Source organism: Corvus cornix, chromosome 15 (assembly GCF_000738735.6).
Source record: "Corvus cornix cornix isolate S_Up_H32 chromosome 15, ASM73873v5, whole genome shotgun sequence".
In the NCBI taxonomy this organism is placed as follows: domain Eukaryota; kingdom Metazoa; phylum Chordata; class Aves; order Passeriformes; family Corvidae; genus Corvus; species Corvus cornix.
In genome coordinates this window covers 1,834,126-1,858,107 of record NC_046345.1, presented here as the reverse complement: position 1 = coordinate 1,858,107, position 23,982 = coordinate 1,834,126, and the positions used below count along the sequence as shown (strand labels likewise).

Genomic DNA, 23,982 nt, shown 5'->3' with positions numbered 1-23,982 from the left:
AGGAGAATTGCTTAAAACAGACCTGAAGCTTGTAAGCTGTGGCAAAGTAACAACTGCTCCAAAGCACAGGGAGAGATCTTTCAGTTTTCCTTGCACTCTGGCCCCCTGATGATCCCATCCAAGAAATGCAAGTGGAAATATTTGGCATCAATTAAAGAACTGCTTTCGTCACACAAAATGACATTTTGATCTGTTCTGGTTCATACATTTCAAATTATTTAGAGAGGTGTATTTGTCTTACAAGAAAAATCACAAAGATTTTGGGATACTGTGTCTTGTGTAAACCTTGACCCCAAGGGAAAAATAGCAAAATAAATAATGCTTTTATGGGCATGAGCTGTTGCTGCACTTTGTGTTTAAGAACTTCACTGAACAAACCACTGTAAGCTGTAGGCAGTTCTAGGGAGTAATTTTTATCTTAACATGGCATGAGGCTTTTATTCACAGTTGTGTGTTTTCCAGAAATGGTTGGGATTAAGTCATAATGCTCTTTTAAAAGTTACTGCTCCCAAAAGCACAGCAGCTTTCAGTAACTGCAGTGGCACTGCTGGTTTAAGAAACTGATCTCATGGATTTTTGCATGAGGAAAAAATCTCAGTTTAAAGCTTAATTTTCAAGTTTACTTTTTACAAAGTTGAAAAACGATGGATTTTTTTCAAGCTGTGTAGAAAAACCTCACAAAAATCCATTTTGGTACCCTCCTACTTGATAATGTTAATGTAGCAGAAAGTTCTGTTGAGGTCTGTGATGCTAGTTCCTGTCCTGAGAAGTGCATCCATCAATATCCTTCTTTGAGAAGTGCCTTGCACTGGTGAGTGTTTGCTGTCTGGTAGATACTTGTGGTGCACCTGCAGCCCAAGATCTCAGTGCCCAACACTGCTGTTGAAAAGGATTTTTATTGCCATTTAAGTTTTGTTTTAAAATGCAGAATTCTTGTTAGATGTCAGAGTACTGCAATTAAGCCCATCCTGTGCTTTTTTTTTAAAGTACTTGGACATTTTTTAGGTTGCTTAAAGAGGGTGATCTGAAACTCCAGATCTTTGATCCTCCTCAGTGTAGATTGTGAATTCCAGTTGCATGTTTTCATTTGTGGGCTGGATTCTGAGCAGTGCAGAGTCAGACTCAGCCACCCAGCACCTTCTGGAGAGTTGCTCAAATGGAGCTCACTGAAACTAAACTGACTTTCTTGACATTAATTTATTCTGTATGTCGTGATAAATTGAATTTAAATCTTGAAGTCTTGCTGCAAGCTAATGAGAGAAACCTGAAGAGCCACATTTGTGTGGGAATGTTCCAGGGCTTGTCCCACTCTGTTACTCCCTTATCAGCTGAGACACTGGTTTTGCTTGTTTGTGTTCAAGATTCTGGCAGTGTCTACCAGACAACGTTTAGCTTTGTGAAGCTGAATCTCTGCTCTTGAGCTATTTATAATCGTTCCTTACAGATGCTTGTTCTTTCTCTAATGGCTGTTCCTACAGCCTTGTTCTATTCCCCTGCATGCTGCTGTATTCTTAGTCTCTGGGTACCCTAATCAATCCCATTAACTCTCTCCCAGTTACTCTTTTCAGTGTGCTGCCCTCTTATTCTGGAAAGCTCCTAATTAAGCAGGAACATTTGTAAATTGGGAGTAACATTGTAGAAAAAAAGCCTGATACAAATATTTTTATAAATGGATTTATTACTGATTCTTTGTGTAACTGATTTGGCTTCAAGGTGTGACACTGACTGTTTGTTTTTAAAATCTGTTCACTGTATACATTATATAGATGTTTTTAGTGTTGTTCCATCTCTAACCACTCTACCTCTGCCCTAGGTTACTTGCCCAACAGCATCCATGCAGTGGAAGCAATGCTGGCTGCTGCAAGCATTGGTGCTATCTGGAGTTCCACATCCCCAGACTTTGGCATTAACGTGAGTAGCCCCAGTGCCTGTGCAGAACAGCCCTCGCTGTGTCTCAGCCCAATGCCAGGGTGATAAATTCGGGTGGCAGATGGATTCTGTTCCCTTCAGTCTTGCTGCCACCTCCTGGCACAGCCAAGTACTCCGGAGCTTTTCCAGAGCTGCACAAACCCTCTTGCTTTCAGTTGTCACTACTGATTTTCAGCTTGGTGATTTGAGTGGCTTTAGCTACTCACTGTTGGGGTGTTTTCAGATGGACTCCATGGTCTTGGTGAGCTTTTATTTTATTAAATATGCTGATGAGCAGCAGTGCAACAGAGTTGTAAGGTTTGGCTCTTCCTTCTGAATCCTGCCCTGGGCTGCTTAGCCACACTCCAGTTTCCACACTCCTAAGTAGTCCCATCCTTTGCCTCCTGTGAGGGTGAACTCAGCACCACCTTGGTTGGTCTTTTCCACAAGGCTTTATTTGCCCACAGCGGGGAATTTCATGCTAATATCACTAACCTGATTAACTTCTTTTGTCCTAGAAATAAATGCTGCGTGTGAAATCATGACATCCAAACTGATGTGCCCTGGAAGCTTTGGCAATATATTCTGCTTCCTTCAGAAAGTTTTTAGGACACATCAACCACACATAAACCACTTCTAAGAGGGGGCATTGAACCTTTCTTCTATCTAAAAGTTTACACAGGCAAAATGTAGTGTTTGTGCATTGCACAGTGCAGAGAGCAATGTTTTTAGGTGATACCCTCAATTTCAGTGTTTAACCCCCGTGGCTGGGAAAATGTATGGAACAGTCCTTCCTGGATTAGCGCTAGAGGGCAGCAGCATTCCACACTCTTACACTTGAGGGTGTATCACTAGGGAAAAAATGATTAAAAAATCATTACAGCATGTAATGATCAATCTGTTCTACAAATATTTTCTGCTTGCTCAGAAAATGATGTATAGAATGGTATAGAGTGTCTTCTGTGCAATGTGATTCGAACTCTTATCTGGGGGAAGATTGTTCACTTTACTGCATTTCAAAGGACTGGTGTATTTTCTGTCCATGTTGGTGTGCTGTTGTTTTCAGTGCCCAGCTTTTAGTTTTTTCTGATAGCTTTTTAATGAAACTTGGCCTTGGAGCTGCAGTGCCATCAATATCATTTATTTTCCATTGGCAGTGTGTGTTGGCATGAATTCAAATCCTAAAATCCTGAGGGAGATAAGCAGAGACCCTCAGAGACATTGGCTTTCACCCTTAGGAAAAGCTATTCTTCCTTCTGTGAAGTTGCATTAGTCCTGTTAATTGTAAACAAGGATTTTTGTGCTTGGAGAAATAATGTAGCATTTTCAACATTTAAGTCCAATTGTGTATGTCTGTTTTGTGAAGCTCAGAAATGCCACTCCTCAGAACTGCCTACACACTGCAGGCTCTGAATGCCATCCCTCTAAAGTCTTCAAGCGCTGAGGAAGTCTGCTGTCAGAGAAGCACTGAGCTCCCTCCCACGCACAATGCCACTCTTGGCAGCTGCTGCTTCATCTCTCTACTCCGTTATCCATTTCCATAAATTAATGGGAAAGTGGTGCTCTGTGGCCTGTGCATGAGAAATGGTTGGGTGTACAAGTTTATAAAGAAGCTCTCCTCCCAGTGAGGAGCCTTTGGTGAGCTCCAGCACAGTCAGTGCAGCTCCCTTCATGGGGCACTGCACAATTTTTTGGACTGAACTGGAAGCTCATGCAATAGAATGAGCCATATCTGCTACACCTGAGCTTTTTATGGAAGGAATTCCTTGCTGGGCCATCTGGTTGGATTAAAGTTCCAGTGCAGCAATTACATGTTCCATCTGCTTGTATTGCCTTTGTATCGTATCAGGCTGCCCTGTGGGATTTGGTCCTGCCAGTGCTAATGAATCTAACTGGGTGTGTTAGCAGATTTGGTAGGACCCTGAGAATTGGAGCCATCTCTGCTTCTGATTCACACTTCTCTTCAGATTTGACTCTTCTGTTTAGAGTACCCTTAGTGCTCATTGGTCTTAATTTTTAAACATCAGGCAGCATGGAAATGGGATGTGCGTGCTCTGCACTCAGCATGGGGATATGTACACACATATAAATGCACACAGCACGTGTGTGGCTGCTTGGTCTGTTCCTGGAAAGAAGGAGGTATGAGAATATACCCAAGAAGCAGGAAATTTGACTTCATACTCCCTGAGAGAGTAACTGTAATGTATTAGTTAAATCTCCATTTCTGAGTTTGTTAGGTAACACATTAGGGGCTTCTTGAAAACCTCTTCTGTCACCAGAACAGATTCTGGTGATTTTTTTGTTTTAAAGTAATTGATAAATTTGAATGTCAGTGCATTGTCACTGTATTTTCTTATAAGGTGAACAAGGAAAAGGAAACACATCTTTGATAGGAGGGAAAGCTGTTAAGTGACATTCCCAGCACATTTATATTTAGCCATATCCCTGTACCTTACCTGTGGTATTCAGTGAGCTTTCCTGAGGAGACAGCATGGGGAAATCATCAGGACAGGACTCCTGTCCTTTTGCAGCAGATGTTTTTGCAATGCTGAGCAGCCCAGCTTGGAAAGGAGTTTAACAGAGATGAGTTGATTGTGATGTTTTTGCTTTCATCTTCTGATTTGGTAAGAATTTGTTTCTCATTTTGGCTGCAAAGTAGAGGGCAAAATAGAAACCAGAAGAATAAAGAATGCTGGGAAGAATAAGCAGATGACTCAAGTCTGATTTCTGCAACATGATTTAGGAGATTGTTCTTGAACAGCTAACTGGCAATTTTACAGTATTGTGTAATCTTGTGGTTCTTAATGCTTCAAGTAATGGAGCTAGGGAGGTTTAAACCTGTGTGTTGAGAGCTTTTATTGAAAGGATTTGCTTCTTGCTGTTGACTACAAAAAGATCCATTTCTGGTAGGCTGCTGCATGCAGTGTACATGGAAAAAAGTAAATGCCAGAAGGGTTTTAATCTCAAATAGGGTGATAGCTGTGGTAAACTCCTGAACACAGTGTAAGCTGGAGGAGACACCTGAAAATTTAGCATTTGAATGTGTTGTGCTGCAGAGATTGTAAAGGAGCTGTGGTATCTTTTGTTGGTAATCTGTGGGTGTTCAATATCAATTTATTTTGCTAAAAAACAGTGGTGAGGTTTCGTTTGTTGATGGTGGCAGAGCAAAGCTGTAAGGTCCTGTGAGGGGCCACCTCACCACATAAATGCATCTCCCCCAAGACTGGTGTTTGTTCCCCCCAGCAGCCTTGGGGCACGTGGAGCCCCTTCCTGCAGGTGCAGCCAGGAGTCCTGGGCACCTTCACGGAGATCAAGTGCCCAATTCCTGCTCACATCACAGCTGCTTGTCCTCTTTACATGAGTCTAATCTGACTTGCAAGGTGATTTTTTTTTTTTAGCTGTTTAGAGAACTCTGTGATCTTGGCTCTTCCATAAAGGATGTTCTGTGATTTGTGGGGGTTTTATCATTGCCTGATATGTTTGGGGGTCACGAAATAGATTGTTACAAACCTGTTGTGCTTCAGAGATCTTGTGTGAGTGAAAGACAAGCAGGCAGTCTTTTAACAACTCTCCTGTTAATTCCTGTCCTTACTCCTTGCTTGAATTGAAACTTGCATTTAGCACCCCCTGAAGTCTCCTCAGTTAATTTCATGTTTTTAACACATTTTTCTCTTTGTCCCTAGGGTGTACTGGACAGATTTTCCCAAATTCAGCCTAAGCTCATCTTCTCTGTTGAAGCTGTTATATACAATGGCAAAGAACACAACCACTTGGAAAAGCTGCTGAGGGTGGTAAAAGGTATTTCACTGCATCCTACCTGGTCTGTAGTTCTGTGAGCACTCAGAGCCTGCGCTGCCACTGCTTGTTGCTGTCCTTCCTTCTGCACAGTGTCACTGTGGCCATTGAGATTTTCAGAAAAGACCATTCAACTTTTACCCAAATCTGTTCTGTAATTTTAAGTCTTCTGTTTGCTTATCTTGAATAGATCATCAGAAATTACCCAACAGTAGAAGCAGGGGAACAGGGGCTGATCATGGTGTTTTTAAGCTCAAGCAAAGTGCTGCTGAAGACAAATGGGGAGGCATTACAGCACTAAAACTTTCAGATTTACACATAAAAGGCTGGCAGCATTGAGGAAATTACATCTTGGGTAACAATTTAGTCCTCTGGGGTTTCAATACTCAGTGCCTCAGAATTATTTCTGTTACTTAGTGCATTAAACTGTATGATTCAATCAGGCAGAAAAGACCTTTGGTTATGTAACTGAAGGTAGGAAATAATTCTTTTCTTCCTTCTTCCAGGGCTTCCAGACCTAAAAAAAGTGGTGGTGATTCCATATGTATCTTCAAGAGAAACCATAGATATTTCTAAGATTCCAAACAGGTAATGGGAGCACTACTGGGTACAGAGGTGATCTTATATGTGAGCTGGGGTAATGCTTTCAGAAAGTTTTGAAATGTTCATTTTTTTTTTTTCTCTCCCCTTCTTATGCAGTGTCTTTTTAGAAGACTTCCTTGCCACTGGGAGAGGAGACCAGGCTCCCCAGCTGGAGTTTGAGCAGCTGCCTTTCAGTCACCCTCTCTTTATCATGTATTCCTCAGGCACCACAGGGGCACCAAAATGCATGGTTCACTCAGCAGGGGTATGTCCTCCCTCCTGGAGCTGCACTGTCTATGCTTAACTGCTTGGGTTACATTTTTCCTTTAGCAGTATCACACTGTGATGTATTTTAAGGAGGAATTGATTGCTGACAGTTTTTCAGTAACTTGCAGTGAACCTTCTTAGTTAGTGGCTGTTTGAAAGCAACTGTGGATTGATAAGGATATAAAATACATTAGTTTAGAGGTCAGTGTGGAGACCTTTTGGATTCCAGGTGTTTTCCTGGAAGCAAGTGCCATTCACAAAAGCACCAGTAGAAGTGGCCTGACTGATACTTGAAGAGCAAAAGTCAAAGAACTTGGGTGTTTGCAACTGATTTTTGGACACTGTTAGCTTGAGGCCCATAGGCAGTTTTTGCAGTTTTTATTATCTAGATAATTTTTAACCTTGAACTTTACTTTGTTTATCAGTTCAGAGTATGTCATCCTCATCAGTCCTTGTTTTTTAAGGAAGGATGCTGGAAGGTTGGTGTCTCTGAGTGTAGGTTTTGCTTTGTATTGAACCTTTGGTTTAGGCAGTGACTTGTTGTGACTAAAGGCAGTAGCTGATACTGGTGCCAGAATGCACCTTGCTCACATGCTTTCCACGTGCTATTGATGTTCTAAAGCTCTTAAAGTAGAGGAAGTGACTGCAGCAGTGTTGAAACTTTAATTCTGCTATAATCCTTAATAGAAGGTAGGTTTTTCTTCCATTTAAGGCAGGCAGGATGTGTTGTCTGGAGCATTTGTAGCCAGGTGTATAAATGGAACTGCACAACTTTTAGCCAGAGTCCATCATTTCTGCTGTTTGCTCTGCAAGTCAGGATGAGCATCCTGCAGGGCTGGGTGGCCTGAGGGCAGGATCCTTTGATGCTGTGCCCACAGTGTGTGTGTTCTTGCCTCTCTTTGATGGCAAGGACTGGAGGATTTGCCCACAGACAAATCCCCTGCTGCCTGTAAACACTCTGCTTTATATGCTATCAGTAGGAGATCATACCAGGCAGCATGTGATGTACAAAATGGTCCCTTTGGGACACAAATCCAATGTTTGTGAAGAAGAAAGGAGGTGGATTTTGAAGTTTGACAGCTCTTCTGAAGCTGTGCTGGCTTTAGACTGGTTAAGTACTTGCAGAGGTGGATTAGCAAAAACAGGACAGGTATTTTGTTCAGTGATAGGTGATAAACAGTAGAGATGAAAAATAGCTGTAGATCAGACAATAGGACTTTCCTCTTGCAAAAACTCTCTTTTCCCATGTTACCTGTGTTAGCTTGCCCTGAATCATGACTCTGCTCTCCAGCTGAATCATGCACAGAGCTACCTTAAAGTTTAGGTCCAGACTACTCATCCTTGCTGGGGAGGAGAGCAGGTAATGGATGGATGGATGAATAAGATCTGTTGTTTGTGAGGATTCTGTTCACACTGAGCAGCTCTGTAGTGGTGAAGGGTGATTTCTTTCTGGTGCTAACACCTGTGGACTACAAGCAAATTGCTGCATTAGGAACCTCAGTGTTGGCATCCATTGTAAGTCAGTTTGAGTAGGGCCTACACAAAGTCCATGCAAATAAATTCTTAGATGTCTTTTACACATTTGATTGGGTTTTTCTGTTTGTTCTTGGCTTAATCTTGTTTCCACTGGAATTTATAGGATGATTCACATTGATTTGATTCTAAAAAAAGCAGAATTAGCCTACTGTCTTTGTTTTATTTTCCAGCCTTAGATTAAACCAAGTGTGTCTTTGGTAGTGAAAACAGCAAGAAGAGATGACATTTTGGTGAAGAGATTTCAATTATTGTTTATTTATAGTGTACTTCAATGCTGTTTTGTTACTGTACTGATTTTTAGATGCAAATATGCAGCTTACTTCAAATTCCCAACTTGTTTATCTAATTGTGCAGTATGTTTCTGGTCTGTTTTCTTGCTACACAGGGAAATGACATACATAAATAAAGAAAATTAAGCCAGGTCATGGGAGATGATTTAAAAATGGTGGCTCAGAGGAGTAGGCTTTTTTTTTGGTCGTGGAACCAGAGCTGTATGGTTTTGGCCACTTGGGTGTGCTACAGAAAGGCATTAGTAATTGTTATTCTTTAGTCCTAAAAGCATTGGTTCTTCTTGCCTCATTCATACCAGCGCCCTTTCCAGTTATTCCATGTTCCCAGCTATCTAAGGAGAGAATTTTGGGGTAAAATCCTCTTCAAAGTTCATGTCTGTCCATCTCAAGGACTTGCAAGGCTTGAGCTCAAACCTGTGCGCTGCTGCGGATTCCTTGTGTAGCTGCAGGCAAATCCCTCTCCCTGAGCACTGGTGGAGAGCACTGCTGCTTTGAGGCCAGCCCTGAAGCTGCTCCTGGCTCTCTCAGCTCTCTAAGTGCTTAGCACTGGTCCCTCCTGGGCTGTGCTGGGGCTCAGGAGCAGCTGTGCCTGCTGGTTTTTACCACTCCAGATGCTCAGCACTCCACCAGCCCTGTGTTGGTCCTGAGGAGGACAAGCAGACCAGGGAGTTTTATCAGCTGCCAGATCTGTTGTGAAATGATAAATGCTTGGGGTTTATTTGGAGGGTTGTAAAAGTCCTATAAATAAACAAGTCCTATAAATGAACTCGAGAGAGCATTTTGGTCTGTGGGTTCTTTAGAACAGCTCTGCCTTTTCCCAGAGTCCCTTTGTTTCCAGCCTGAGATGTACCAGGTTTTGCAGGGAAATTGTTCATAGCCTGTACCTAAAGTCATTGTTAAAACTCCCCTTTTGATTCCAAAACTGTGAAGTAGTAAAAACTAAATGAAGGAAAAAAGAAAACCAATATTTATTTTAATTGAATATTACTTTCGATTTTGCTATTTTGTGTGGCTCTTTCAGAATCTCCTGCAGGGACAATGTGCTTTCCTTTATAAATGCAGTAATTATGCTAACACCTGCAATTCTTTTGGCAACCTTACCAATTCAGTTCGACAGTGTTTGTAAATCCCGATTTTTTGGGTGATTTTCGGCTGTAGAGGATGGTAGCTGTAGCTAGATGGCAGCGTTGTGACAGCTGAAGGTGATCAAACAGCAGTAGGTGAATTCAGACCTGGTTCCTTTGAGCAGTGAAGTGAAAATAAGATTTACTCCTTTATTTTTATTTAATGTTTTCTGCTTTTTCTCCTGAAGCGTGTGCCAGTTTTATGACTCTCCTTTTTCATTTCGAATGTTTATCTGTAATCTGTTTTCTTTCAGTGTAAATCTTGTTTCATGCTTATGAGGCTCTTAATAGTTTCACTATGACTCCTTGCATAAATGCAAAAACCATTTTTTTTAACATTGGCTACATTAATTTGTCACTGCAGTGAAATGACTTAATGAAGTAGTCTGTAAATTTATTTATCCTAGTAAGTTATGCTTTAATGATAATCAGGAAGGTGGTTTAGCAGCACTTCCAACAAAAGGAAGTAATACATTTAAGGGCATTATTAATATTGATGCTCTGAGCAGTGAGACATTTCACATTTCTAGTCACTCCAATGTTTACAGGAGATCTGTATTGTCAGGTCTTTTGTCTCCTAGATGTTAATAGATAAGATAATTTGGATACAGAGTGCTAATGTTTAGCAGCTGCTGCAGTTTATAGCAGCTCTCAGTCCTTCACTCCTCCCATTGCCCAAATACACGGACAATGAAACTGTCCAAGGGCTTCTCTTGGAAAATCTGACTGGTGAAAGCCTGCTGTTAAAATGAGGGTCTGCATGGAGTACTCTGCAACTCTGATGGCTGTGTGGAGTTGGAAGGGAAGGAAGTTGTTTATTCCATGGATTAAAAGTGATGTGCAGTGGGAATTGCTGAGGTCTAATGAGAGAGGCTGAAAAGTTATGTGAGAAAATGGAGAATGCAATTGCTGCTGCTGTTAGATAGGCCCTGGGATTTACTTCAGTTGTAGTTAAAGGAAATACTTGCTTTAATCCTGGAGTACGTGCTGCAAGGTATTGACTGTGTTAGTATTTTAAAAGTCTTAATGTGCTGTCAGAGTTTTGCTTTTCATTTATGTGATTCTGTATTTTCCTTTCCATGTTTTTCCAGGGCACCCTAATACAGCACCTGAAGGAACACATCCTTCATGGCAACATGACCAGCAGTGATGTGATTATGTACTACACAACGGCAAGTGGGGCTTAAGGCATTGTTAAAAACACTGAAATATATTTTCCCTATAAAGATGGGACAGCTTTTCATACAAATCCACAAGTACATTTCTTTGTGTGGTTTTTTTTTTACTGCAAGGGTTTGTCCTATCTGAGTTTAAAAAAAATCAGATGAAATAAGAAAATGCAACAGGGACCTTTTCTGATGAAAGGTCAAACCCATGTTAAATGTTTCTGACCTAGCTGGTGAGGAAAATGGATTGATTTTTAGTCTCTTAGGTTTATTGATCAAGCTGCCTCATCAATATCACCTACAAATCAGATTCCACCTTCCTGCAGGGCTAGGTCATACTGAAGATGAGAATTTCAGTCATGTCTCTGTTTTGGTTGTGAGGAAAGAAGCTGCCCAGCTCTAAGCCTCACCTCATCTGTGCGGAGTTCAGTTATGTGGTGGGGGTGTTTTTTTCCAATGCTGGGTTTAAAAAAAATGATTCCTAAGACTTCTGTGACTGTAGCAGTTTGAGAAGGCTGATGTCTTTCCTCATGAGTTCCTTTCTGAACTTTAACATGACTAGTCAGCTTGGAATGTCTCCATGGAGGGATCATGGTAATTGCCTTGTCTCAAAGTTATCCTGTCTCCTGACTCGTGCTTTAAAGCTGTGTGTGCAGGGAGGCATGGAATCCCCATCTCATTAGGTGTTTGTAAGGATCAGTTAGATGAACATCCATCAGGAACATGCAGCTGATGCAGTCTTGGGACAGGTGGGAGGATGAGCAGAGCTTCAGCCTTATTTGCTGGGGCTTAGATAATACGGTCAGACAAAATCAGTGGTGTGGGTTTAACAGCAGGAGAACTTCAGGCAAGGGAAGTGGTGGCACCTCTTGCATGAGGACAGGGATCATGCTTTGGTCCAGCTTCTGCCAAGATCTGCACCAGTCTCTCCTTGTAAAGTTCCCTGTAGCCCCTGTGCCAGCAGGCAGCACTGCTGGTGCTGTGCTGGAGCTGCCAGGACTGCAGGCAGTGAGCTGACAAACTCATGGAGGCTTCTTCTCTCCTCCAGATTGGCTGGATGATGTGGAATTGGCTGGTGACTGCACTTGCTACAGGAGCTTCAGTGGTCCTGTATGACGGATCTCCTCTAATTCCTTCACCAAATGTGCTCTGGGACCTGACTGACAGACTAGGGTATGTATCCAGGATTAAATAAAGGGTGATGGCATTGGCTCCTGTCACAGTGACCCAAGCAACCTCACTGATGTTGTCCTCTTGGTCAGGAACTCACACACAGCGTGACACAGTTTCTTTTGGCTCAGCCTTGAGTGGAACTGCTCTTAAAAATTTGTACTAAAACATTTTTTGAGAGAGCAGGAGAGACAAAGAGCTGATTGTTTCAAATTTGAGTCAGGTATTAGAATTCCAGGCAAACAAAGACTTTTGGTTCAATAGTTTTCAAGAGCAGCCTTTTCAAAAGGCAGTAATTGGGAGCAACCTGAAGAGCAATTTCTCAGCACACTCAGAACTTAGTAAATAAGAACTCTTTTTTCAAGCAGCTCAATATAAGATTTTAATATAGAACTTTGACTTAGACATAAATTGACTGGAAAGGCTCAGCAGGGTTGCTTATATTTTCATATTTTGCTTTTTAATCTGTAATGCCTAATTCATGCTGATAAGCCATTCAGTAATTGTTTCATACCATTTTTTTGTGCCTGAAAATGTTCACAGCACCCTTTCTTGAAGCCTAGAGAAATGGCAGGTAGCAGAGAAACAGCTGTAAAACCCTGCAGTTGCATTTAGCTTTGTATACTTTGTTAAACTTTGATTTTTGTTTTTTGATTTGTTTTGTAATGTTCCTATTTTGCCAGCTGGATGTAAGTAGAAGATTTGAATTTTAATACCAGTAAAACAAGTGTCATTTTTAATTGGTAATTAAAATTGTTTGTCGTGGAAAGTGGATGACAAAAGATTCACTTTCTGACTCTGCACAATTAATAATTTAAACTTCACTTGTCTTTTGTGACATGTAATATTTAAAGACTGACATTTTGTCTCTGGCTATTATAACTGAAGCTTAATGCCAAGTCAAAATGCTTCCAGTAAAAAAAAAAAAAGGGCACAAAAGAAACCCACAAACTTCAGCCGTGCTTCACCCCACAAAGAAACCCTGGTAGAACAACAGGCAAAAAAAAAAGAATTGAGGAAAAAACCCAGCTTATTTTTAAGCATTGTTTCCGCATGCCAAAAGCAAGTGAAGATAAATGTGTCTGCATGTCTCACTTTTGTAATCTGGCGCTAAAAGCGGTGGCCATCTGGGTGCTGCTTCATCATGCAGTCTGTTCCCAGCTCACTCATATGTTAAATATGTTAAAAAAAAAAAGAGCTTCAACATGTGAAGACTACCTTATTCTCTGAAGATATACCACACTTCCCTTCAGAGAGCATATTCTCAGGGTATCATCAGGGTATCTCATCCTGCGTGGCAAGAATGACTCAAGTGGACATCCATTAATGATTTGTGCAAGGGAATTGGGGGATGGTGACTAAATGCAGTTATGTAGCATTTGGAAGGAAATAATTGGAGATTTGGCTCTACATGTGCTGTAGAGGAAGTGTCAAAGAGCTTAAAATAGAGAAGCATTTTGTATTCTAATGTAAAATAAGCACTGATTTGAGGCATGGAAGGAAAGTGAGATGTTACACAAGAGTAAAAATAGTTCACATGGTTGAGGTACAGGGTAACTGAGGAGCTGTGGGCTCTTGTGGTGGAAGGTTCCCTGCTCATGGCAGGGGTTGGAACTAGATGATCTTTAAGGTTCCTTCCAGTCCAAACCATTCTGTGCCTCTCTGGTGCACTGGCCATGTGCCTGATAAATTGCTCTATGCACTGATGTTTGTGCAAGGAGCCTGTTCTACCTGAGAGGGGAGTCTTCCACCAGAATGGCAAAGGAAGATATCCCCTTCTGGGAGTGCTGAAATATCCCCCTCTCTCTGCCTGGAACAGTGTCCTACCTTCCATCCTGCCTTTGGAGTAAAAGCCAACCTGGCAGGATCTTATTTAAGCTCTGCTGGTGTTGGTATTGCCCATGCTCTGCACTCAGGCTGTGTCCCTTATCCTCATCTATCTCTGGGCATTTTCTTGAGTTTATTGCTGTAATGTAAAGTGAATCAGCAGAAGGCAGGTAAGAGGATTTCCTGACTGTCAGCAGCAGCATTAAACTGGCACTTCCATTGATAGATGGAAGAAACACAGCCTTTGTTTCAAGTTTTAATTCTACTATTGTATTCAAGAGCTCTAAATACACCTTACAAGGGCAGGATTGAATTGTTCAGTTGGGCCAAGTTTCCTGTTGATTTAGGCACAGGCAGCTCAAGCTTTCACCAGTGGAAACTGAACAGGTGTGTCCAGAAAATCTCTGGTTGCTGTCCCAGAGTAAAGTAATTTTTGTCAAACTGTGCCCTGAAAATGGCAAAGCTCTTCTGTGTAAGAGGGTACCAAGGCACTCTTGGACAATTATGGCCCATTAATCAAGTAAACATTGTAACATTCTGTGATGTCTTTGGAGCAGCTACAAGTTCCTGTAAATGTGAATGTCTTCGTGAGATGGGAAAGCTCTGCTTAATATTTAAAGATAGAGTTAAAAGTTTCAGAGCTGCAGAGATGACATGTGATCAGACTCCTTTGGGTAGTTCAAAAGGATGTGCCTTGCACTTAGAAAGCTTTAAGAGGTTGCATTGTTTGTCTAATCCACATACAGAGTGTGTAACAGCCTCTGCTTACTGCAGTGGGAATTGCAGGTCTTTAGAATCTTAGCATATTTAAATATGCAAAACATGTAAACTTTTTTTCCCCTCTAGGATCACCATCCTTGGAACGGGTGCAAAGTGGCTGGCTGTGCTAGAACAGAAAAATTTAAAACCATGTAAGCTTCAAAAAGCTGGTGAATCCCTTCTGTCCTCCCTCCTACCTTTCCTCTCCTGGTTCTGGCTCCCTATCTTGTTGCAGTCCTTTATGTAATTATTCTGGATTGTGGTGACAAATAGCTCCAAACACTTGTAAAAACACTGCCTTAACCTGTGTTGATTTTCTCCTTTTTAAGGTGAAACACACAATCTCCAAACACTCCACACTATCCTGTCTACAGGATCACCTCTCAAATCTCAAAGCTATGAGTATGTCTACAAACACATAAAAAGCAGTGTCCTCCTGGGATCCATTTCAGGTGAGGCTTTTATGCTGCAGCATCCCAGTAATTCTCTGCCTGTGCGGTTCCTTCCTGCTTGTCTGTGCTGTGTGTTTGGGAAGCTTAGGGCTTTGGATCATTTGGGATTGGTTATACTTAAACTGGAATGAGCTGTCTTTTTAGTGCTGAGGTTCTTCTGCATAATTCACTGTGCCATAATGAAATTCCAGTGCCATAAAGGCACTCTGAAGTGTTTTTGGTGGATGTTTTGGATTTTAAGTATGATCATTTATTTTGACTGGCTGTCCTTAGGGGTGGCAGGGTGAGATCAAGCAGAGATTATTAACCTACAGAACATACTGTTCTGCAAATAGCTGACTTTAGCAGAAAATACCTCTTGGATAGTTCCCGTTTCAGTTGTTTTGTGCCAAGTAATTGGCACTGCAGACAAGATTTTTTTTTGTAGTTTACATAATTAGAGAAATATCAAGCCCCCATGCTGTGCAGTTTGTTGTGAGCAGTGCTAGCTGAGGCAACTTCTGGTCAAATAAGGTCCACCACAGCACTCCTCATCTTGCTTTGTAACAAGGACTGACTTTTTCAAAGGGCTTTTTAACTCAGTTTGATTTTTAAAATATAACTATTCTGCTACTGAAGTTATCTCAGACTCTGGGCTCAGTGAGAGTAGTGCTGAATCTAGAACTTGTTACTACGGACATTGATAGACTCAAATGCAGAAGCCTATTCTTGAGAAAAGCTAACATGATTGATTTATGTCTTAATTCTCTTCCATGAAGTCCTAGAAAGACTATAAATATTGCAGTTAAGTAAGCAGTTTGACAGTATCTGTTTTTCTTAAGATAACTGTTCATCCTGAAGGCCTGGCTCCCCTCCTCCCATGCTGATAAAGTATAACAGCTAAGTAAATGTTGAGTGGAATAGCTTGACTGGTTACTTTAAACTAATGAAAACAAACAAGAGAACATTTCTAAGTAATTCTGTAAATATCTGAAGTCTGTAAAGTAGGGCCTGCTTATTTTCTCTCTCCTATAAATGGAAATTTCCTTAAATGAGATTAAAGAGACTGTTGAAAGGAGAAAAGTTACGCCTTAAGGGATAGTTCTGCATGAAAGGCATACACGTATGACAAGATACACAAAGTAAGGAAGAAAACCTTTTAATAAAAGTCACAGCATCTTAGATAATGCTGTTTGTTCTATGCTGCTTAGTGTGGATCAGAAGCCTTTGGGCAAAGGTTGGCAGTTGACTGTTTCAGAGTTCCTATGTAGTTGTCATGTTTGCTTTTTCCAAGAAATACTGTGTATTCTAAATGGATTTCTTTTATTGTAGGTGGAACAGATATAATTTCATGTTTCATGGGTCACAATGTTACAGTTCCAGTTTACAAAGGAGAAATTCAGGCCAGGAATCTTGGAATGGCTGTAGAAGCTTGGAATGATGAAGGTAGCTATGATCCAAAATACTGTGCACACTTAAGATCATCTAGCTACTGTATTTTCTAACTTCAACAACAAGTAATAAGTGTAGATGCTCTTTGCTTTGTTATTCTGTTATTTACAGAAAGGAAATGTGGAAAATACCTCTTTTTTTTTTTTTTTTTTGGCAACAGGAAAACCAGTTTGGGGTGAAAGTGGAGAGCTGGTTTGTACCAAGCCTATTCCCTGTCAGCCCACACACTTCTGGAACGATGAGAATGGAAGCAAATACAGAAAGGCTTATTTTTCAAAATTCCCAGGTATGTAATGAAGGGCTTTGGATGATGCAGGTTGGAAGGGAAGGCACAGGCTTACTTGCTGCTACCCAATGACAGCCACAGGTGCAGCTTTGAGTCCCTATTTCCAGGGTGAGAACTCCATGGTGTTTCATAATATCTCCCTCTGTTTTCTTGTGCTTTGTTTGGACAGGGATCCAAATAAAACCAGTAAGGATCTCTGCAAAGCTCTAATCTCGTTTTGCTGCTGCTCTCATGAGGCAGATCTGCCTGTCAGAGTCTGCAGTGCAGGCGCAGTGCTTGGCACGGGTGTGAAATGGAAGTGCTGAATAGGTCAGGTAGCAATCAGCTATTAATGAGTGCTGCTGCACCTCTGCCAGGCTGCTCCTGCCTGGCTACAGGAGTGAATCCCAAGGGGAAAGTGCTGAGCTGCTACCTCATTAGCATGAGGATTAAATATATATTAAGTATATGCTGCCTCAGACATGCATATTGTGCATCCTTAGCCTTCTACAGAATAAAGGAGCAGGCACCTGTGGGCCAGAGGCTTTTGGTAACTGTGGAGGACTCTGCTCATCCAGGGCTTTTCCTTATGTGGCACAACAATGCCAAAATCCCTGGTGCCTCTAGGGCAGGGATGTTAAGGAGCAGGATCTCCAGCTGCTGTTTTTCAGATGTGGAAACTTTTTTAATAAATAGCAGCAATACAGAGTCAACTCACAAGAAAAATCAGGATGTGCAGCAGGAGATAATCACACAGGAAAACTGAGGAATGTCAAAGTTGCAGTCTGCATGTAAGCCTGACAGCAGTAAATAGAGAAAAAAATAATCCGTGTGACAGTTTTAAGACTGAAATCACTGAGGTTCTGTCTGGATCCCTTTTCTGTCTTTCCTTGTAAATGGGCTTGAGATTGTAACAGTTAAGTTAAAAAGTGGTCTTATGTGCAAATAATTGAGGTTGGTATTTTTCCTCAGAAAAACTTGAATAGAATTGGGTTGTACTTCTGCTTTTGGCAGCCTGCTGTGGCAGTATCAATCTTAAATAATAATGAAAAGTCAAACCTGATTTTGCATTAACACAAATCAAGAACAGTATGCACAGAAACTCCCTAGGGAGTTGTTGATACATATTACACAAGCTCAGGAAGCTTCTTTTACAGAATTGTGCATAATAAAAAAAATGGATCAAGAAAGACAATGAATCAAGGTGGGAATGTTGTTACTTTTGTGGAAGATGCTTTCAGTAATTCAAAATGTGGTGTTCAGAGCAGCTATTCACTCGGTTCGTAGGGAATGCTGTGTAGTCATGCAAACAAGCAATCAGAAGATAACCTGGGGTTTGAGCCTAATTTCTGAGCTGCCCCTGGTGTGCTGGTTCTTTATAGTAAATGTAGTGTGGGTTGTTTGGGGAGTTCAGTACTGTCACCCTGGCTGTGGGCAGTTCTCAGTGGGTATCTGTTGTATTTCTGTGTATTTCACTCAGTTAATGCCAGTTCAGTTACACAGTGTCTGCTGTGACTGGGTGAAGAAGAAATCAGCTGCTTAACCTTTGCCATTTCCCACCAGGTGTTTGGGCCCATGGTGATTACTGCAAAATTAATCCCAAGACTGGAGGAATTGTCATGCTGGGTCGCAGGTACAGTGTTCTGGTGGAAGTGTTTGGAGTAAAGAGGTGCTAAGACTTGCAGCCTTCACCTAGGAGTAAATGTACACCATTCTGTCACCATTGTTAGCTCTGTATTTTTATTAAATCCCATATTGTGCATTTCAACCCTTAATTAATCAGAGCGGCTGGATTTGAGGGAAGGGAGCTCATTTTGAGGTTCTACCCCAGTTCTGTATTTACGAGCACAAGGCAGTACTGGGCTGGGTTTTGTGTTCCATGGTTCATAATGGTCACAGGAGTTCAGATTGAGAGTGCAGCACATTCAAGGTGGTGAATTGGGGAACTTGTTTTGTGGTCTTGGCTTTGCCATCATCTTGTTTTACAGCAAAACTTCATTTCAGACGGTATTCAGTTGTGCCTCTGTCAGTGATCAGACATTCAAGATCACAATTGGGGCTGAGTTTACTGCTTGCATTTCAAAGTTGTTGTTTGCACCAAAGTTGAGTGAATTAATGTTGCTCTTCTCTGTAAAGATTCATTCTAATGAGTAACATGCCTTTTTGACTCAAAATTCTCTTACAATTCTGTTTCTAATGTGGTTTTGCTTTCACTAGAGAGACTTGGTTAATTGCATCAATTTTTCCTCTTCATCAAGCTGTAATCACACTTTAATGTTTCTTTGTTTGTCTGTGATTTTTCAGTGATGGTACATTAAATCCAAATGGAGTAAGATTTGGAAGTTCTGAAATCTATAACATAGGTATGAAATCAACTTTCCACCTCTTCCAGCTACGACATTGTTGCCTTAAATCCAGAATTTAACCATTATAAAGGGGATGGAAGGATTAAGTAAGAACAAACTTGCTGTTTGTCAAATGAGACAGTGCAGAGTATATTAGTATCAGTAAAATTTCATTTTCTACACTTGAAACTGCTTGCTTTCCTGAAGTATCTGTAGGGTGGGAGATGACTCATTGGGATATACAAAAGCAACATTGTATGGAGCAGGTTTTTTCTTTCTTCCCTAACCTGTCAGGCTTTTCTTTTTCCCCTAAAGGCAAGCCCCTGACACTGTTTTTGCTGTACCTTTCCTGATAATTAGGAGTAGTTCTTGGGCTTGTGCTTTGTATTTCAAAGACTGTGTGGTGACAGGTGGGGAAACTGTCCCTGCAAAGGTGCTAATCTGAGATTTGAGGACCTGTTGCCTTCTTGTTCTTGTGACACCAGGCACTTTCAGTGTCCTGTCTCTGCTGCAGTGGGGCCTGTGAGGAAAGCCAGAGAAAGTGGTTTAGTGCAAAACCTTGTTACCGATTTCAAAAGTAATAGCAAAACTTTGTTATGAACCTAAATGGTCCTTAAACCTGGATTTTCACATAAGAGTTAAAATTTCTGAGCCAACAGAGGTGAAGCTCAGTGCAGGATACCCCGGGCAGGGTCTGTGGTGACTTTTGTTCGGTCCAACCACAAAAACCGTGCGTCCAGAACCATCCACCAACCCAAGTGCTAACGAGGACTCCATTTCCAGTGGAAGCCTTTGAGGAGGTGTCCGACAGCCTCTGCGTCCCTCAGTACAACAAGGACGGCGAGGAGAGGGTGATCCTGTTCCTGAAGATGGCCTCCAGCCACGCCTTCAGCCGCAGCCTGGTGAAGCGCATCCAGGACGCCATCCGCGCCGCGCTCTCCGCCAGGCACGTCCCCAGCCTCATCCTGGAAACCAAAGGCATCCCGGTATGGCAGGAGAACGGCTGCCTACTGTTTTCTTTGTCACCTTGAATAGTAATTAAGGAGCAGTTGTCACTGCTCTTCAAACCCACATACATGGAAATTTTAGCATCTCAAAAGTGTATTCGGGCTTTATAAATAGTTTGTCTATGTTGCCTAGCAACATCTTTTCATCTCCTCTTCAGCTAAGTGTGTTTTTTGTTTTTTAAATGGGTTGCATTTTCTCAGTAATATGTACTTAAACCCCTTTAAAAGAAGATATTAAAAAGGTAATTCAACTTTAGCTTTTCTGGCTATCCGTAAGCATATTTTGGTTTTATTTTCCTGTTACGAGTGACTTTCTTAGGAAAGCTGAGAGCACTCAGGAAATTCAGAAAATCACTTTGTAAACCAATTCACTTTTACATCTGTTTAGCCACTTAAATGTAGCTCTACTGCCTTAACTGTAACAGTAATTAAAATGAAATTGTCGTGCTTATTCAGGGGGAGAAATCTGTGTAGCTAAAGGTTCTGCATGCTCAGTCTTTTGGAGCTGTGTTCTGCTAGAGCTCTTTGTATGAACTCTTCAGGTGGAGTGTCTGGTTTTATAGGCCTCTCTGATGCTACAGCCTCCTCAATGACTCTGAGCAGCAGAATGGAGATGCAGAGTGTGGTTTTCCCAAGTCTTATTTGCACAAAGACTTGAGTGTGTCAAGAGAAAACACTTGGGACTTCAGAGCCATCATTACTGCCAGTGTAGGCTTCCATGTGGAAGTGCTGTAGGATTCAGGACTACTCTCTGTGGTCCACAGAGGGACCTGGTCCTGACCTGATGAGTTTTTTTGTTTCATGATGCTGTTGGCAGATAGTTCCTGGCTCAAAATGTCTTCCTTGCATGAGTGTAGAATCCCCTAAGTTCCCATTTTCTGGGCTCTAACTCAGCTCGTGCATGGAGTGTTGAACTTGTGAACTGTGTGTCACCTGAATGTACAGCAGGGAGGTGTTAGGGATGGGCTGCTCCTCAGGAGAGCCTGCTTAGATCATTAATTAGGTCACACATTGACTGAATTGAGTGAGTTTTAATTACCTTTCAGATAAATGTGCCAGTGGTGAAGTGATTGAAGCCTGTCTCCCATCTTTCTTTAAAAGTTTTGATTGGAAGGGAAACTGCCTATTTTCTGCTACTTTCAGAAATGTTTGAATCCTCATCTGAAAATACAATCTGATCCTGACACTGTATTCTGGTAGAAACAGTACAGCTGTGCTGAGGTGATTGAGTAACACAAAGCATGGTTTTAATAGGACATTCAGGTGTTAAAAAAACATAGTATGGATCTGTCTAGCTCTGTCCTGACCACATAAACACTCTGGCAATCATCCACAGGATTTAGTGATTAAAGTAAACTAATTTACTTTGAACAGCCTGATCTTTTTTTAAAGGAGGGAGTTCCCTTGCAGGCCACTGAACTATTCTGGTTTCTGGGCTCTTGTGAAAATTAGGTTGCTACTCATTGAGAAGAGATAGAAGTGATTGATTAAGGTGGCTCAGGAGGGGAGGGTTACACATGACTTCAGCAGATCTAATAAAGAAAAGTTTGATTTGTTTTTTTTATATCAAGACAATATTGCAAGAGTGTGGTGGAGGTTGTTCTCACCTGGCTCTGAATGGTCTCCAGTGATAAATGGTGCTGCCTGGAGCTCAGGAGTTTCAGTGGCTTTGGAGGCCAGGACCAGCCTGGGTTCCTCCACGAGCAGATTGAGCAGTGAAGCAGGTGGGGTCCTGTTCCAGAGCAGGCAGGCAGCACTGAGGAGGGATTTGTGTGTCAGCTCCTCAAAGGTGCCACCCCCAAAATGTCTCAGTGGTACCAGAACGAGGAAGGGGCTCATAAAGCCTTGGTGCCTCCCAAAGCAGAGATCACCCAAATGGGCCTTGGCTGTTCCTGGTCACACTGGAGTAGATCTCCTTACCGTGTCAGAAGTTTTTGCTCTGATGTCAAGAGAAGAATTGGGGGTTTTTTTCTGCAGTGTCCTTACTTTGAGTCACCCAATGTAATAGAATTTGTGTGATTCATAAGCGGAGGTGAAGCCTCTGTTGGTTACAGTTTATTTTATTTGTTATGGTTTGTTTTGAAACATTTAACTGTAGAGGATGGCTTAAGCCCAGAGTTTCACTTCACCCTTTTGGAAGAACTGTCCATTTCAAATAAGAAAATCATGATTTTCTTCCAAAGCCCAGTGCGCTTGGGCTTTGTTTTTTGAGCCCACCCTTAAAAATTAAAAATGGTTTGAAAATTGAATGTCAGAACATAAAACCAACATTTTTAGTGTTTATACCATAATTCTGATCTGGTTTTGTTGTTTTATATTGGAGCTTGATCGTGTTCTCACAGAATTGCCAGTAGGAGTAATAAACTGACACAAACTCTTTGAATTCTACCTACTCTTCAAGTGATTTTCAGAAGAAAGTGCTTCAAGTGTAACAAAAGGCATTCTGCTAAATTTTGATAGAGTTCTGGAATTGATGGGGGGTTTCATGAATATTTGCATAAAGCTACTACATGAAAAAAAATGTAATCTTATCTTTGCTGGTTTTGTTTTTCAGTATACGGTAAATGGGAAGAAAGTGGAAGTAGCTGTGAAGCAAATAATTGCAGGGAAAGAAGTTGAGCAGCGGGGAGCTTTCTCAAACCCAGAGGCTTTGGACCTGTACCAAAATATTCCTGAGCTTCAAGACTATTAAAGTCACTTGTTTGGGGGTTTTATTTTTTGTGACTGTCTTTGTTCTGTATTTGTTTTGTATATAACAATACTGTATGTAAAGAAAAAGCTCTATTTAATACCAGTGGTTCTTTTAAAAGGAAAAAAAAATACTTCATGAAGTGCATTATGAAAGGCTTGGGTAAAGCTTAGCTCCCTTTTATTGGTTAAATATGCCATATATTTTGGAGGTTTTTTCCAGCCTGGAGGGAGAAACCTGCTTGTTTTGATTTTTATTTATATGAGTGCATCTTTTCTGGTTAGATTTACATCAGCAGCCCATCAAATGGGAGCACCAATAGTTGCAGTTGTAGATAGAATATTTCTTTCATAAAATGTTTTTGTTTTTTTTTAAACTGGATTTTTAGCAACATTTTGCAATCCATGTGTTTGTTCCCTGTAAGGAATCCATGGCAGTTTTAACCCCTTGACCCTGAAACATGCAAGTGTTCTCTGTGTAGTGTGCATTAAGATGTTTTTATAAAGCCAAACCATAATGCACTAAACCCATTTGACCTGACTCTGAATAATTTCAGTCTTGAAATCTCTCATGGTACCTTTGAGGGTAATTGCTGCTTCATTTTGTGCCGTAGCCTTCTCATTGTTTTAAGCTGTTGGCTGAGAGGCTTCTGGGGGCTCTGAAGGTGAAGGGAGCATTTGCCCCCTCCTTATTCCTGGGGTAACTCCAGGTTATTTCCATGGAATTTACTGTCGTTGCTCTGGATTAACATAATTACAGTTGAGGAAGATGTTTAGCAAAATGTTCCTTGGTTGAAGTCCTTTATTGGCTCTAAGGTTAGCTGAGGAATTCCAGTGTGTTTTCTTTATTAAAAGCTGATGGGTTTTGTAACCTTTTTTTACTAAATGTCATGTTGAGAGTGAGAGACCCCTTTTCTAGGTCTGTAACCCTCCGGTTTATAAAGGGAAAAATACTGTAATTTAAAAACTGAGCTTGCTAAAACAGTGAAATGGAAGCACTAAAGTGTTTTGTTTTTCATAAAATACAGTTGCAGTAGCTGTACCAATCCTCTGGCATTCAGTGTCTCCTGCACTATTTGAATTTTGTGGGTGAAATATTATTGTACTTACAATTGTGTTGAATGCATTCAGCGTTGATAAAGAGTTAATTAAAAAAATCAATTCTTTATATATATAATTATATATTACATCTCTCAGCTGTTACTGTCTTTATTTTCCTTTTAACTGGGTGTCATGAAATAATTTTTAGATTAGTTTGTTACTGATTTAATGGGTTTAATCCAAGTGCAGCTGAGTACAAAACTTTCTCTGCTGGTACTTTCTCTACTGTAGTGAGTCAGGCCATGCTGCTGTGATAAGATAAATACCAA

General features: G+C 41.1%; 1 protein-coding gene across 1 annotated transcript in view; it reads left to right on the top strand.

Moving 5' to 3' along the window:
- AACS (acetoacetyl-CoA synthetase) overlaps positions 1–23,808 on the top strand; it is a 37,833-nt gene extending 14,025 nt beyond the window's left edge. Inside the window, exons 5-18 of the mRNA XM_039561091.1 lie at positions 1,814–1,911; positions 5,592–5,706; positions 6,210–6,291; positions 6,403–6,550; positions 10,594–10,674; positions 11,717–11,841; positions 14,512–14,576; positions 14,754–14,876; positions 16,188–16,301; positions 16,468–16,593; positions 18,136–18,205; positions 18,877–18,935; positions 19,701–19,903; positions 22,479–23,808. Of these exons, the coding sequence (XP_039417025.1) occupies positions 1,814–1,911; positions 5,592–5,706; positions 6,210–6,291; positions 6,403–6,550; positions 10,594–10,674; positions 11,717–11,841; positions 14,512–14,576; positions 14,754–14,876; positions 16,188–16,301; positions 16,468–16,593; positions 18,136–18,205; positions 18,877–18,935; positions 19,701–19,903; positions 22,479–22,616 (1,547 nt within the window). The 3' untranslated portion in view covers positions 22,617–23,808. The remainder of the gene's footprint in view (positions 1–1,813; positions 1,912–5,591; positions 5,707–6,209; positions 6,292–6,402; positions 6,551–10,593; positions 10,675–11,716; positions 11,842–14,511; positions 14,577–14,753; positions 14,877–16,187; positions 16,302–16,467; positions 16,594–18,135; positions 18,206–18,876; positions 18,936–19,700; positions 19,904–22,478) is intronic.
- The last annotated feature ends 174 nt before the right edge of the window (positions 23,809–23,982 follow it).